The 17,901-nt window shown below is 38.1% G+C and overlaps 1 protein-coding gene across 3 annotated transcripts in view; it reads right to left on the reverse strand.

Moving 5' to 3' along the window:
• Positions 1-17,901, reverse strand: part of LOC124591625 (tetratricopeptide repeat protein 14 homolog) — an 88,865-nt gene that overhangs the window by 38,562 nt on the left and 32,402 nt on the right. For all 3 annotated transcript variants that reach the window (XM_047131750.1, XM_047131747.1, XM_047131749.1), the window contains exon 5: positions 7,576-7,698. In XM_047131750.1, the coding sequence (XP_046987706.1) occupies positions 7,576-7,698 (123 nt within the window). The remainder of the gene's footprint in view (positions 1-7,575; positions 7,699-17,901) is intronic.

Genomic DNA, 17,901 nt, shown 5'->3' on the forward strand with positions numbered 1-17,901 from the left:
TGATTTTGAAACCACCGTTGAATTTAAAAGCACCTGAAAATGGCATGTACATGGCTTAATTTTTCTTCACACACGAAGTCTTACGGAACTTAAGACATCATCACACTTTACAGGATTGGCACTGGAATTTGATTAAATTCTTCCCAAACTTGATCCTTCAGTTCCTCAATTGTGTGCAGTGGGTCACATTGGGAGATCTGTGATTTCAAACGACCCCAAAGGAAGAAATTAAACGATCAAAGGTTAGGGGATCTTGGAGGCCAAGAATTGTCCCCATCCTTTGAGACGAGATGACCTGGAAAGATATTGTCGAATGTGTTAATGGATGCTGATAGGTATGGATTGGGGTGGTCATTCCAACAATTCTCTGCAGAAGCGTACCGTATTTACTCAAATCTAAGCCGCACTCTAATCTAAGCCGCACCTGAAAAATGAGACTCGAAAGCAAGGGAAAAAATTTTCCCCGAATCTAAGCCGCACCTGAAATTTGAGACTCGAAATTCAAGGGGGAGAGCAAAGTTTTAGACCGCACCTCCAAATTGAAACAAAGTTGGTCCATTGCAACATTAGACACAATTTAGGTCGAATGGATGAATATACAGCTACAGTAGTTTGGTTCGAGTCGTAAGCTCAACATTTAAGCTTTATCAAGTAGCCATTGGTATGCATCAGGTGCTCAGTCCGTATTTATAAGGGTACCCTTCCTTTTTTAAATGTTTTGTATGGTTTGAATCGATGGCTTATTTTGCTTTAATCAGATCAGTGCCGCTCTCTTTGTTATAGGTGTTTACGTCACTCTAAGCTGAAAATGCATTATTGTACTGTGTCATGCATTGTTTGTCAGATTCTGATAAAGAGTGTTTACGACCTGTCGCCGCTCGAGGCATGGCATGCTTTTGTGCGCGCTACCGCCACTTACAATAAAAAGAAGAGAGGAATTGTCACATAAGCGAAAGAATGACAAGAGACTGCTATTTGTTATTACTTACACTGCTGCTTTCTTTGATAATGATCAACAAGAACCAAATAATAGACTGCATATGATAGATGTTCTGAACGAGAGTTTAGCGAAAAATTTTCTCCATTTGAAAATCCTTGCAGACGCCTGTTTAGTACATAACATTCTGCATAGAAATTAGAGTCATCTTAGATTTAAAAATCTAGTCAGTTGCCGTGCTTCATTTCTGACTATCACTATCCACCATAAGAATAATACGAATATAATAATGACATGATACGTATATTCTTCCGCGCTTGCTGGTGTCTCACTCTAGTTTCGTAGTTTATTAGGCAGACAGGATTTAAATGAGGTAGTAGCAAATACGAAAGAATACATGGCATAGTGTTTACATTCTTCTACCTTTTCATTTAATTTATTTATTGGCGCAGAGGTTTTGGCGCCAGTATTTATCTTCGAGTCTGCACAAGCATGCCTGTGTAGCGCTACGTATATTCGACGGCAGAAGTTAGTTGTGGCGCCACCTACCAACATTTTTCAGAACTTCCGCTTACTCTGCACTCGATTCTAAGCCGCAGGCGGTTTTTTGGAGTACAAAAAGCGGATAAAAAAGTGCGGTAGTCTCTTTGGGAGGTCGCTGGCGTTCAGTTTTTGCATTATCTGCATTTTGTAAGGGCAGTATTGCACACCCTATATCCCATTTCCCTCAAAGTTTTATACCCACACTTTGATAGCAGTGCAGACAGGACTGGAGCACAAGACTGTAATGAGCATAAAATATACACTGTGCTGCCACATAGCTGTTGTGGTTTTTGTAAAACGCCATCAAGGCAACGGTGTGTCGTTCACTGGTTCACAATGCTATCTTGAGTAATAAGGATCAACAGCAAAGGTTTGTTGTCCAGATGGCACCATTCCTGTTTCCTGATTCCTAATGTAACATGCCATTTACAGAGCTGCCAAATCACCCATTAATGTTGTCGCATCTGTTAAAATAACAAGCTGTCACATCAACTTCCTTGCGCAATTTGTTCGGTTTTTAACAATGGCATTAACACAGCACAGCTAAACGTGAGAAAAAAGGTGCAGAGATAAACAGCAGACACACACACACACACACACACACACACACACACACACACACACACACACACACACACACTGAAAAAGAGGGGTGGGGCAGGGGCAAATGGGGTGGGGGCAGCAGCAATACCAAGAAGGCTAGTAACACCTTTCTTCTGTTGTGTTTCTGTGTGCTATCTACAAACTGATTGTTCCCTTCCCAATTTTTATCTACTGTGTGAATCCATGAATTTGAATTATTGTAACAATTTAAACTTTTTTAGTAAATGAATTAAGGGTGTTCCAAGCATAAGTAAATGGTGAATTTCAAGTAGATTCCAGCATAAGAGACAGCCTTTGCTTGGTTTTCAAGTATCTCCAATAAAGGTACAGTGGATCCAGACAAGACTTCAAAGATATGAAAAGAACAACTTTAGCACATGCAACTCAAATACCATGCTACTACATAAGAATGTAATTCATAAAGCTGAAAGGTGGTGTACAGCATTGAGGAAGTTACACGTGGAATGTGCGCCAGCAAGAAGCCAGAGTTGTATCTTCTAATAGTCGAAGCAATTGATCCAAAACTCTTTCTAGGCTGCATTACCTCACACCATACTATTTGATCTAAGTTCTGTGAGATGTTAGAAAAAATTTTGTAGCATATGATAGAAGAATGCATGCATGTGACAGTGCACTTTCATAACTTGTAAGAATAACTCCTTAAAAGCTGCATTAAAAATTTATTAAGAACTGCACAAAAATGCACAAGCGTAGAAATGTGACGTAAAACTGGGTTTCACTGTATTAGGATATTATTGCAAAACACTTCGGTTTAAAATCTGTAGGGTAGCTGTTTTCGTGTACTGTTCAGTACACCATATGCACTATGTGAACTGATTCAAATCACAGAAAGAACTTTACAACAGACCAAGTGATTCATGCACATAGAGAAATAATCCATCTACACAGTTTAGACTGCAAAACATTGGTTTCCACTGTGAGTGTACTACTTATCTTGTCAAAACAATTCAGACTACTGCATACAATGTCTTACCATACTCAGTAAGCTTCTGGATTACATAGTAAAATTATATATACAATGTTATGTTACACTATTCATTCAGTGCTTGACTTTCAAATGCACCAAATGCTGACACGAAGATTGTTTTCAGTCTTCTTATTTTCTATTTTCGGTTCAAATCCACTTAGCCTACACCATAATTTTTGCTCCAAATCTGTTTTGAAACATTTTTGGAAATAAAAAATCCATAACTTTCAACTCAAAAGTTCTCTCTCTCTCTCTCTCTCTCACACACACACACACACACACACACACACACACACACACACACACACACACACAAATAATGAATTCACCATGAAATAGCTGTTTCACATGTAGGAGGCACATTCCTGTATCCATTTTCCATGGATAAGTTAAAAATGAAAAGAACAGCAATTTAAAAGAGTATATAACTATCAGAGAAGTGTTACACAATTCCTACATGAACATTCAAACATGATACAATTTCTTAATGGGAACCTCACATTCTTGTCCCAAATATGAATGAAAAAGTAAAAAATAAATTGAGAATAAAAATACCTTTAATCTGATGCAATGAATATCCAGTCTGAGTCAATACTAACTGTCCAATGATATCTACTGAGGTGAAATCGATTTCCTTTAAACATTACATACCTCAGTCATCATCAATGACGCACCTATTTATACACCACGGCAAAATATCAAGTACATGGAATAACAGCTGCTGAGAGCATTAATCCTTTTCTCGCTTCAGCCATGCATAACGAAAATCACAAAGTACTGTACAACACAACATTTTAAGAGTACAGGTTCAGCCATTATTTCAGAAAGCTGTTTTACAATCACATTTACTCCATTTAAGAGAATTACAGTAAGGTGCTGACAGCACTTCAAATTACAAATCCTGTTTTAATCAAACAGTGAAGCCATCAATATTGAAAGTATGTTCTAAGTAGTATCTGAAACAATCATGTAATTCAAAAATGGAAATCCAAAAACAAAACCCAATACTTAAACATACGTCCCATATTAACTGATGCAGAAAGTATTTACTTTATTCATTTTACACAAAGCAATAGATTTCCTGCAGAAATGGTTCCTGGCAAAGACTTTACGGAAGAAATATAAACAGTTGGTTACAAGACAAAAATGGCAGTATGAAGTATGGGACTAATACACACATTACCACCGCATTGGAAAAATAGCCGCACTGCGAAAAATTACTGATTTAGGATCATCTACCTGCCAAATCACAAATTTTCAATGTCTGTGACAATGGCTACCTTGTTCCTATGATCCAACTACTATATGTTCCCAACTTTTATGCAAAGTACTAAGTATGTACACACATTAACTGTGGAATAATCACATAAGTTTACTGGCTACACAGAAGATAGAAATAGAATTAGAGTAACTGAAAACACTATAAGCGCCAAGAAAAATTCCTTCAGCTTCAGACCCAAAAAACAGCAAGTGAAGATAAGGACTTAATGTAGTTGAAATGAATTAGTGAAAGAATCACCAACTAATAATTCCAGCACCCATTACATTACTATTGGTATTTACCGGCTGGTGTTGTTAAGACAGTACATTTAAGTGTAATGTCATTTCTATTTTATTACCCACCATTAACTTACTGGACTAAAACTTTCTTTACTGCAATTAAAAATGTAGCCTGTCAACTCCTGAAATTTACTGGTCACAGACAAATTTCCCACAAATATCTCTCTCTCTCTTTCTCTCTCTCACACACACACACACACACACACACACACACACACACACACACACACACACACACACACTCAACACCCCTACTTCTAAATTACAGTATATCTGCAGTATTCTGAAACAATATTTTAACTTAGGGCCAAGTAAATCTGAAGGCATGAAGTTTAAGGCAGCAAAAATTACTAATATCTCCATTTTAAACATTAGTTCATTAAGGGTTACAGCAATACACATGTAATGAAATGTAAGCACTTCCAAACAATTTAATATTGTCGAATGTCCTCAGGAAGGTTTCCTGAGCAAGAAAATGTGTTTTGCTCTAAAGGTTTAGAGGCAACATCCAGGAGGTTAGGACACACAATTTTCATGTACATCTTCCTTCTTACACTACAATGATAGTCAACTTCTTCACTTATTATAAGTTTGTTTTGTTCCCCCAATTCCTACATTTGCTTTAATATGAAACTGGGAATACTTTACGAAATAGTGAACATTAGGAACACGAGAAATACAGTAAAATGATGCAAGACTGGAATGGCTGAGAGAATTTTTTGTTGGCCAAGTTACTATTATCAAGAACTGCTGAGAAATCTTTCGCGATTGTAACATTGTACAAGATTTTGGCCCCATGATTTGCCAAAAGGGAATATTGCAGGCGAAGGACAGTCTCACGCATTTCAGAATGGGAACGAAAGTATACTCCCCAAAAAGGAAAGTACAAAAGATGGCTCATTTAAAAATGTACAAGAATACTTTGTTACTCCACCCTCATTTAATGTCACAGTTTGGATCTTTGCCTAACATCGCTAATAAATCTGTCTGTAGGAAAAGAGCCTTTATTTACCAATGACATTAACAGTCCGAACAGGAAGTTTCCAATCTTGTCAACTTGTCAAATACACTAATTATCTTCTGAGTATCTTCATTGAATTTTTTTTTTTCCTTTTTTTACTTTTTTGACAGTTCTACAGAGATTCATCATTTCATTGAGATAATGAACCCATAGTCACAAGAGTGCATATTTCACCCAGAACTTAACATGTAATTTAAAGTTGACATGTCTGAACCTCAAGGATCAGTTTCCCATGTAGCAGAACATCATTCATCAATCCACACTCCACAGGTCTCAGTAGTTAAGTACACCACACAGCAACATAAAAGGTTATCTTGGAACCAATTCCTTTACTGCCATTCCAACATGCTACTTTCCATATTGCAGCATTGTTAGTGGTTTCATAGGACATTTCCTTGCAGTTTATATTGACAAATATGTATTTCTGAAGAATAGCTGAAAAATGAAAAATTGAGTACATCATTTCCTTAAAATGGCAGATAAAAATTTCCTTTTCATTGAACTGAATAAGTTTGCTTTTATGAAATGTTCCAAAATCATACATTACCTGAAGCAGCATCTCCAAGATGAAATGCCACACCTCATTTGAATGCAATAATTATTATGGCAAGAATGCTTCTTTAAGCACATTTCCATTTCATTAAAAGATTACGTAAATCGTCGTCCATGGACAAGGCAAAAATTAAATGCCCTTTGTTCATCAGCATCCGTCTCAGTAAACTACTTTTCAAAAATCATGCTGTAGGTATCTTAGAAATAGGAAACTGTAGAACAAGGGAAACTGTTTAAAATATTTTGATATCCATTAGGTTTAAGCACAAGCAAGTTACTATTGCACATGCAGCTGCTTGCTTCTATGGAGTAGGAAATCCTAAGAGAACGTAAATGATTGATGCAAGCCATTATTTGTGGGCTCTGAAACATCTTAAACAAATGTACCAAATACTAATGGAAAATTTGAAATCAATAACCCTCAAGATTTTTTTCATCTATCACCTAGTCTCTGGAGTGGGAATCATAAATCAATATGACAATCAAACTTAGGAATGGAAATCATCAGTAAGCCACTTTTCGAATCAAATCCAAACTATTCTGAATACTTTGAATTCAAACTGGACGTGCACATCAAAGCTTTTCTTTTGGCACGGAAATTCAAACCCATATTTTTAATTAGTCATCAACTAATTGCCGTATTTTGGTACAATAAGAACAGGTTATCCAATGCTGATTTTCAACAAAAATGTCATACTTAATGAACATTAGAATCGAAAATATGGATCAGTCACTGGAAACATTTAACAGGAAAAGATTATCAAGAGACGAGGGATGGTCCAAAGCCTTGCAGAATACTCGCAGGTAATGGCAACGAAATAATTGTAAGTCTTACACAAGAATAATCAACTTAACTATTCACGGTGAACTTTTGGTATTCTGTCCAGAATTCTGGACATTCTTTATCCTTAGCAAAAACAGCTCACAATGGGTGATTTACCTGCTGCAAACTATCAAAAGCTGCCAGCTACTTCAGTTCTCTCTTAAATTAACTTGGGGCTGTCAAAATCGTAATCAACAAACAATAGTGAAAGCAGAATGTAACTTACACGTTTTGAGATAGAGCTTCCACATCTCGCTAAGATACTGGAAATAACATACAGCACATGCATACGAAGTCTCAGTACTTTCTCACATTATTTTGGGGAAAGAATTCAGCAGTCGAACCCTACTCCAGTACATCCAATGAAACCAAATATTAACACAACAATTTTCAAAGACAAGTGAACTTCAGAAATCTGAAATGCAGATTTACCATTTTCTTAGAATTTATATAAAATATAAAAAACATGTGTACACATATATACCACATATATACATGAGACTCTGACCTTCAAATAAATATATAAACCTGTATGCCATTTGCAATACCTTGACATTAATGTCTGAAACGTAACGCTGTTGTTCACCATCAGAGCACAAAACCTTCAACATCAGGCCAGAGACGGATTTGCTGACAATAGAACAAAAGACGACGTCACCTCTCTGGAGGTTCTGTAAAAATAAACAAACAGGAAAAAATGAGCTTTAAAGCTACCTCATATCTGAGAAATTAACAAAAAGAACATTTTATGCAGTATCATTTTTGGTTCCAATATGCTCAATAATGTTGCAACTTATTAAAATTCATCATAACTCACTACAATTAACAAAAGAATTACTTGCACATTTGTGTTCCATGAAACAGGTCACAAGTAGTTCTACATCCACTAGTAACATCTGTTGATTAGCTGGAGAGCTTAAAGGCTGAAGTGAGGTTTTGGAGAGTTTTAATATGTGCTTGGTTAGACTTCGAAATCAACAAAAGATATACGAATTTTAATCCTAATGACATACTGATACTACAAACAGCCATTTTGCTGTCCACTGTGTATTAATTCGATTAGGCAACATTCTTCCCTTAGGCCATTATACATTTTGGCCCACTCACATTGGAAATTTCTCTCATGATCTTGTATATCACAACTGTGGGGCATGAGGGGGTTGAATGCTCATTGTTCACTGCTGTTGTGTAATATATGCCTTACACCCATGTAATAATTTCAGTCCTATCTGTTCAGTAAATTTCCTGATTGCCCGAACAGGGTGCATTTTTAATCCACTATGTGCAACATTTCCTAGGGTACCAACCTCACCACAGTGCATTAACATTTGTGTAATGAGGACGGGATGTACTGACCCCCCACTCTAGCCGAATCTCCAAGTTTGCCTGAAGAAAAAAAAAAAAAAAACAACTTTTGGCAATCTTAATGTGCCATGATGTCGCTACAGGTGATGCTAGGCCTATAACCCATAAACCATATTCCTTAGCTTCCCTCTTGCAACCACTAGTGGAGAAACGTATTTCCGGTTTGCTAGAAGCAGGAGTAATTCAACCTCCTTTCAGCCCCCAGGTATTCACCTATAGTAATCGTCCCAAAAAAAATTAAATAAAATTAAAATAAAAAAAGGAAGAGAGTAATGGGGAAGAGGCTCATCACATATAAGTTGGTACGTAAGCGGTCAGTAACCTCATGAAACCAGACACTTATCCCCTTCTAAGGACTGATCACCTTGGTAAAGACAAATTCTTCACTATCTTAGATATGCACACTGGCTACCATCAAATTCTTATAGTTCAGAAACACCCGGAAAAGATAACTTTTGTTGTGCCCCCACCCACCCCCTCGGGCATTAGGAGTCCTAACATGACAATATTGTCTTTTCAAGTATGACGAGAGAACATGCAGAATGATTGAGAAAAGTGCTAACTCTGTTAGTCACACTAATTTAAATTTGAAACAGGAAAGTGCAGTTTCGCGAGGTCACAAATGTACTACACAGGCCACATAGTTGTAAGAATATAGTGTGCAACTAGATCTGTGGTTAATGTACACAGTGAATGTTTTTCCAGTGTCAAGGAACGTTAAAGAATTGCAATTATTTGTTGGACTGACAAATTACTATCGCCATTTCATGGAAAACTATGCAGCCAAACAATACCGCTCACAAAATTGCTGTAGAAGGGAAACAGTGCTATGTTAAAACTGAAAAAATTCTTACAAGTTCACCTGTCTTGGTTTATCTGGATTTTGCACTATCTTTTACCTTGTAGCATGATTCAAGCAACGCAGTCATCGACTGCATTTTGGTTCAAATGCAAGATGGTGCAGAAAAACCAATTGGTTATGCATCACATCAGCTGAATCGAGCTGAACAAAACTGCAGCATCACTGAAATAGAACCTCTGGCTCATTTTGGCACCCGTTGCTTTCGGTTTTACCTATAACAATGACAGATCGCGGTAAATGCAGTTTACAATGGATTTTGTGTCAGCAGCAGACTTGTTATATCAGCCTTAAAACTTAGTTGAACAGTCAACAACAAGCCTGTCAAGTTAAATCAGACTGCATGTGCTCTGAGCAGGAAAATTAGGATCCTGCCAGCCCCATGCTAAGTATAAGACATGGGCTGCCTACCCATATTTTGTCCCAAGAGACTATGTTTTGTATACGCGAGTGACTCTTGGAGAATGAGCAGAAGTGCCAAAGGTTATCCGTAAACGCATACTACAACTATGTCATGGGTCATTCCATGCCAAGTGGTCTAAACCTTCCCACCATCATGTCTCCAATTTTCTTCAAATTTTATCTGTAGCACTAGTCAAGTGCTAAATTAAGTTTCTCAAGATTTCAAGCCTCTAGCTGCAATACTTGCTGATCTACACCCCCTTGTCTGAAGGGTAGTAAGTTCGCATGCGCGCGACATCAGACAAAATGCCATTTTTGGGGTCTCATAAAATTGAAACCAATTCATAAGAATGGTTAGTAAGATGAGACCCTGTACAGTTTTTTGTGCTGATTCAAACGAAATTAATTATAAGATTACTGATGCAAAATCCGGTCAAACAAGTCGACTCAAAGTGTACCCCTAATTCTGTCGTGACTTAATGCGACAAATTTTGACCAATATTCAGACTGCAATAATTTCCTTGCAGATAAAGATATGGACTTGAACTTTTTACCAAGTCTTATCTTTGTGCTGGACATAATACAGCTGGATTTCCAACTACCCAGGCTTTATAGTCGCCTTGCAAAATCTCTTCAAATTTGGCAGTGTCAGCGCAAATGGCTTTATTTACCAAAGTTCAAAGCCCATTACTACAAAATAGTCAGCCTGGATTTAATTGTGAATAGTATCATCTGAAAGAGAAACTCTTGCTCTACAAGATGGATATATTTTTCTTTTGCAACGCTTCCATTAAGTGCTTATTTACTCAGGTCAAAGTATCTTATATTTTGTGTGCGCAGTGCCCTGCGTTGGTCCATGATGGCTGAGCCATTACTGGTTATCACAATAAAACCAGCATCCCCATCGCCATAGGGGCCACGCCCGATAGCCATGCAGTAACAGCCACGGGTGGGTATCTTTACTGCAGGTTCCCAAGCCTGATTACAGGGTGTCTTTACCACAGGATCCCAAGCCTGATTGTGGGTTTCTTTATGCAGGTTCCCAAGCCTGTCTTCCTCAGTTACTTCATCATTCTGGAAGCATCGTTGATTTGCAAGAGAATGCTTTCAGGAAAACTGTATTGCCGACCAGATGATGTCACTGATGGAGCTGGAATAACACCAATGATAAGTTGTTCTGGAATCCAGCAAGTATCACGTCTTAAGGGCCAATAAAATGAACTTGCAGGACCATGAGGATGCATAAAGCTTATGAAAGCATCTTTCTGTTCGACTGAGATTTCAACGATGTTTCCAATCCACCATTTCTTTTCATAAATGCAAGCAACATACTGCCCAGGCTGAAGATCCATGACTTGAACTACTACTTCAGCAGCACTAATGTTGGCCAAAAAAGATGTCGCATCATTAGAAACTCTACTGACCTTAATTGTCGTCATATCAATGGGCAAAAAATGGTGGTTTTCTCTTGTGCCAGCTAGAGTGTGCCCTTGCAGGAATCTTTCTTCTTGAGAAGCTTTTTCTTCTTCAACTTCCTCTTTGCTGATGAAAAAGAATTTGATTCCATTGATATTATCATTGCAGAAGTTGAAAAGATCTTTGGGTGTTAGAATCTGGTTTTCATATGGACGTTGCAAACTTGCTCTTGCTGCCAACCGTTTTGTTGTGCCTCCAATGCCATCACAAGGCGACTTTCCATGGCTTGTTCCAAAGAAATTCCATTCTGCTGTTATTTCAAAATCTTCTTTGTGATAGCATAAGTTGAGAAAATTCTTGAAATTCTTATATTGTGCAGCTGAACCATCACTGAAGTAGTGGATGTGGCTTATTTTGGAAAATTGCATCTTCAGGTAATTGATTACTTTTCCAATGTAAACATGGACAGTAATCGTATCGTGTCGAAGGCAGTCACTAATAACACAAAGATTCACACATTGCACCTCTTCGTTTTCACAGTAGTAGACTACAAATGGATGAACTGTTGCTTGACTGTTTTCCCAGTGAAAGCCTTGCACTGCATCTTGAACAATAAATGAATAGTTTTCAGCAAAATCCATTAGTATTATGAATTCGCCTTCTTTCAAATCAGTTTTGAGAGCTTTCAGGTGCTGGCTTTGATGCTTGGCAATGTAGTGATGACAAGACAGGTTCCAAATTTTTGCTGCAATATCTTCAACATACTCTTCTGTTGAAAGCTGCTTTGTTTCTAAAGTATCCCTGTCGGTATGAATCCATTGTTTGTACTCAATCAGTTCTTCAGGGTCATTATCTTCAAAATATGTTGCAATAACTGCTTCTACACCTTCTGGACCAGGGCAGTTTTCACAACGATGAAGCATACAATCCTTGTTTTCCAAGCTGCAAACAGCTTTGCTAAGAATTTCCTTGTAGTCTTCATTGATTGATGCACCAGTGAGCATAAGCTTGACATTTTGGTGTATTGTACAGACACAAACTGAGTGCATTCCAGCAGAGCCAACTGTAACACACCATTTTGGTCTAAGCTCGCAAAACTTTGAGAAGCCAATTTCTGGTCCATTTTGCTTCTGATAAGACACGTACATTTCCTTCAAATTGCAAAGCAACAACCGCTTTTGCTTGTACACCTTTGTTCCTGAAATTCTCACAGGCACACAGTCTTTCTTCCCTGGACAAAGTCTGCTGAATTCGTCATCTTGAAAAAAGTCATGTACTTTCTGGACAACTTCATCTGAAAGCTTCCTTCCTTGCCGATTTGCTGGAAAAGCTAGAACACCTTGCTCATTCTTCAGTTTTCTCGCTTGCTTTACCATTCTTTCTGATACATTAAATGCTGTTGTCGTATCTTTAATTGTCCAGCTTCTTGGAACCAAGGTCAATATTTGAACTTTTGTCCTACGATTTGACACTTTACATTTTTCTTTCAACTCTTCTATAAGATTATCAAGATCTGCACAATTATTGCATGGGCGACTTTTACTTGAACTTGGCTGTTCATCGTAATTGATTCCTACAGCAGCAGCAATTTGATTCCCAATTAAACTTTGTGCATCCAAGATCTTTCTTTTTGCATAGCTTTGCTTATCTCTTTTACTTAGTTGTCTTCTTTTCAATGGTGAAGCACCAATAAATGATAAACTTTTGTTGATGGCTGGTTCAGTTTCATCCGTTGTGAAATCTTGTTCAGATTGGGTTGATAGTGATGATGAATCTTCTAGCTTTTGGTTCAGTGCCGACATGCAGCGAGGGCAAAGCTTCTGACCAGGTTTTATATCAATCACTTCTTTTTTCTTTAACAGGCAAAGTTTGGCAGCTGTTTCATTATCAAGCAGTCTAAGTCCAGCTTTTACATTGTGATTCCTCTTCTTGAATGGATTGCAACATTTCTTTTGCATCGCTTGATATTCATGTAGGAAGAGGGCTTCATGGTGGAAGCAAATGATGGAATTTTCGTCAAGTTTGGCTTCTGAACGCGAAACAAGCGATTTCTGGTCACATTCTGTGAAATCACTAAACGCTTTGAATCCAGTCTTCTTAGCATAGAAGATAACATGGCACTTCGATGCAGCAGCATCTTTTCCAATTGAACAGGGGGCCAACGATTCTTCTTCTTCATTAACTTCTGACATCTCTCACTGGCCAATCACTGAATAAAACACGAATGAAATATCCAATTATATCAGTAATTCTAAGCGACTATTAAGATTCAAATTCCTAGAAATGAAGAAAAATTAGTGCATCGCGCATACAAAATATAACAACTTTGATGTGAGTTAATGAGTACTTAATGGTCGCGTTGCAAAAAAAACAAATGTCAGTCTTGTAGAGCAAGAGTTTCTCTTTTAGGTGATACTATTCACAAGCAGATTCAGGCCAACTATTTTTTAGTAATTGGCTTGAAACTTTGGTAAATTTTACCGTTTGTGCTGACACTGCCTAATTTGAAGAGATACTGCAGGGCGACCATATGGCCTGGATCATTGCAAATCCGGCTGCATTATGTCTAGCACAAGCATGAAGCTTGGCCAAAAGTTCAAGTCCATATCTTCAACTGCAAGGAAATCATTGCAGTCTTAATATTGGTCAAAATTTGTCGCGTTGTGTCACGGCAAATTTTGAAGTATACTTTGAGTCGAGTTATTTGACCGGGGTTTGCATGAGTAATGTTATACATAATTTCGTTGGAATCAGCAAAAAAAACTGTACAGGGTCGCATCTTACTAACCATTCTTATGAATTAGTTTCGATTTTATTAGACTCCAAATATGACATTTTTTTTATGTTGCATGCACACGGACTAAGTACACTTCAGACAAGGGGGTCTAGATCAGCAGCTATTGCAGCTAGAGGCCTGAAATCTTGGGAAACTTACTTCAACACTTGACTAAAGCTACAGTTAAAATTTGACGAAAATTGGAGACCATGATGGTGGGAACTTTTTTCAGTTTTAGACCACTTGGTGTGGAATGACCTTCATGACAGCATACACACTTCATAATGGGGAAAGTACATGTCACAGGCCATTATTGGTGGCCACAGTGAAAGAATGATGTCTAAGGATTTTAAAAAGTCTCCTGTGTGCTAAGAGCGCATGGACAAAGATCTAAAATACCTCTCCAAACTTTGACTGAAGCAATAGGGCCTCTCCCTCAAAAATAATCAATGATACTTATTGAAGACACGACTGCTGAGACAGTGTAAAAGCATTCTCCTCAATCACTTAGTACTACCACAGCTCACACACAGGTTGGGATAGGCTACTGATATTTCTAATTTCATCATATGACACCAGGATATACGAAGTAAGAGGGTTGAGTCCCTTTGAGATTGCTCAGGCCACAAAATGCGCTCGAGATAGAGAAGTTGACCCCTGGAATAAATTCCAGTACAGTGAAGCACCTGACCGAAAGATTGAAATTCGTTTGGAAGAGAGCTCAACAGAACAATGCAGCTGCGACAGGGAGGCACTGACTCCATAGTCAAAAGAATACTTGACTGCCACTATAACAGGTAGGAGATAAATAATGTTACAGCAAACCACCATGAAACCATGCCCAGCTAAAAAATTTGTGCACGCCAGGATGGACAATTTCAATTTCAGAGATTGTGTTTCACTTCACGTGTCAATGCCAAATTACAGCTCCCAGAACAGAAGACTATTTCATTTTGATTGGTTTATCAAGTATAATGGTAGCGATATACCACCTCCTGTGGCAGATCCTTCCAAATTCCAAGAATCATTCAGCACAACAGCCAATATGCACACCAAGAGATGACTTTATGTCACTATTATTTACTTGCTGCCACTTCACACAATTTACAGCTTAGGGATTGAGAACATATTTTATCATCAGCCTTCGGTGGAAGTAGAGTTCGTACTTTCTATGTCAATCTATAGTTGGAACAGGTTGATAATTCAGTTGTGTTTTCATCTTAATAAGGCCCTGATACCTAGAATATTTTGCTGAAGTGTTGCACCTGTCCTGTTCTAACTTATAAAGTAACCTCTGTGCCTTACAGTTCTTTAAACATGAAACCACTATTTTACGTTTTCATGCGGCCCACACTGAAAAAAAAAAAAAAAAAAAAAAAAAAAAAAAAAAAAAAAAAAAAAAAAGAGGAAAATGCAGGATTGAAGAAAATTTTGAAATGCCCTAAAATGTGAGCAAAAACACATGTAATTGGCATTTAAGAATAAAAATCACTACCCTCTTCAATACATTGTATAAAATCTGTCTATGTGATGGGAATTAAACGTACAACACAATGTTTATACAATAATTTGTGGTAATGAATTTCATTAGTTCTTCAGCAGCTAAATGTTAAACTAAGCGTAAAAGCTGAAATCTGCTTAGACATACTTTCTCACCATTGCTGTCATTGTTTAAAGCTTTTCTTAAAAGCCACACTCCATATGCTCACCACCGTTATAGTGTTATTTTAGGCTTGGTTAAACAGACATGAAAAAATGAGTTTACTTCCCCAACTGACATTACAAGCTTATTAGAAGTTGGCTCAGTGAATTTCTGTACACTGTGTAAAATGTAAAGTTGAAAGCAAGTTCAGGTGCAAAGTATATACACGAGTAGTGTATGTAGTTTCCTAACTGTATGGTATCAGATATGAGCACGTAAGTCTTTAAAATGTGCTATGGCGTGAGATACGAGCACTTAAGTCATTGTTCTACTTCTGTGTGAAATCTCCAACACAGCACAGAACCTGCACAAAAAGTATATTTTCAGCATTTCACAAAATGCTTTCACCCCTACCAGCACTCCCGTCAATGAAGGGCCATTTGTGTGTGTTAGTGTGGTGTGGTGGCTGTGCTGTTAATTGGGTGATGTTTCCTCGATTATGACCGAGCATATTCTTTGAGACTCAGCGTCAGAATTTAAAAGGCGGACGATTAATATTGTTGCTGAATACAGTACACCAGAAGTACAAGCAAAAAGGTGAGACTGAGTAATACGTGGCTCAAAAAAAAAAGGTGGTGGCTGGGCCCTTTCATCACGTATTGGCTCGGTCCAGAACACTTTGCATCGACTGTCTTGTTTTTCCATTACCACTGCAATCTAGCATTAGTTGTATCTTAATTGCGCAGTGAAGGTAAACGTTGGAAGTTGTGCTGGCAACACTGATTGTGGATTTGGTCAGCATTTCCTCTCTCACATCTCCCCTCCTCACAACAGCCTGAAATATTCCCTTAACTTTGCCCACCAATTGTGGTGTGAACCACCTATCTTTCATGCTATTTATAACTCACCAGTCACATCAAATATCAATAGGAAAAGAAGACGACAATGTCAAGTGAGACGTCAAGTAAGATCTTAGAATTAAGGTAATCCTTACTAGGAAGAAACGTAAAACTGGGTATTTTTAGCACTGATCTTATGTGTTTTTTCACAGGAGCTACGATTTTATGGTGCAGAATAGAAAAAAAAAACACAAAATTGGCGAATGTAAAATTGAGGTTCCACTGTAATTTGATATCACTAATGCCTGTACAACATTTCTTCCCCATTGGATTACTGCAACGGACGATTGCCTGCCATTATTAACATCTGCACTTTGTCAAACAATGCCAGCCATACAGCTGAACCCTTTTGTCCACTGCGTACCGCTGTGCGTTCTAATATGGTTGTACGAGGACCGTTCAGAAAGTAACCTCCGGTTGATTTTTAAAAAAAAAAAAAAACACCAAATTAAATAAAAATATTTTAATATATACATCTTACAACTACATCTCTGCACTATTTTTCTACATAGTCTCCATAGCGATTGAGGCACTTATCGTATCTCTTCACAAGCTTTGAAATTCCTTCTGCATAAAAATCACCCGCTTGTGCCTGGAGCCAGCCTGTGACCGCATCTTTGAGCTCTTCGTCGTCATCAAACCGCTGTGACCCGAGCCATTTCTTCAAATGCATGAAGAGGTGATAATCACTTGGTGCCAGGTCTGGGCTGTAAGGTGGATGGTTGATAACGTCCCACTTGAAGGACTCAAGAAGGGCCGTTGTTCTGCGAGCAGAGTGAGGACGGGCGTTATCGTGCAAAAAAAACGATACCGGAAGTCAGCATACCACAGCGTTTGTTCTGTATAGCCCGTCGTAACTTTTTTATTGTTTCACAGTACACGTCTTGATTAATGGTCGTACCACGTTCCATGAATTCAACCAACAACACCCCTTTGGCATCCCAAAACACCGTCGCCATCAGTTTTCTGGCAGAAAAATCTTGCGAGGCTTTTCTTGGTTTGGTAGGTGAATTTGAATGTGCCCACATCTTTGATTGTTCTTTTGTCTCAGGGTTCACGTACTTAATCCAGGTTTCGCCACCGGTCACGATTCTGTTTAACAATGGTTCTCCTTCGTCCTCATAACATGACAGAAAGTCTAATGCAGAGGTCATTCTTTGAGTTTTGTGGTGGTCGGTAAGAATTTTGGGCACCCATCGTGCACAGAACTTACGGTAACCCAATCTTGCTGTCACTATCTCGTACAAGAGTCTTAGAAATCTGTGGAAAACCAGTAGACAACTCCGACATTGAGAAGAGTCGATTTTCACGAACTGTTGCATCAACTGTCTGAACGAGTTCGTCAGTCACCAATGATGGTCTACCACTCCTCTCTTCATCATGAACGTTTTCTCGTCCACTTTTAAATAAACGTACCCATTCACGGACAACAACTTCACTCATAACTCTTGGTCCGTACACGGCACAAAGCTCACGATGAATAGCTGCTGCAGAATATCCTTTGGCTGTAAAAAA

Source organism: Schistocerca americana, chromosome 2, assembly GCF_021461395.2.
Source record: "Schistocerca americana isolate TAMUIC-IGC-003095 chromosome 2, iqSchAmer2.1, whole genome shotgun sequence".
Lineage (NCBI taxonomy): Eukaryota > Metazoa > Arthropoda > Insecta > Orthoptera > Acrididae > Schistocerca > Schistocerca americana.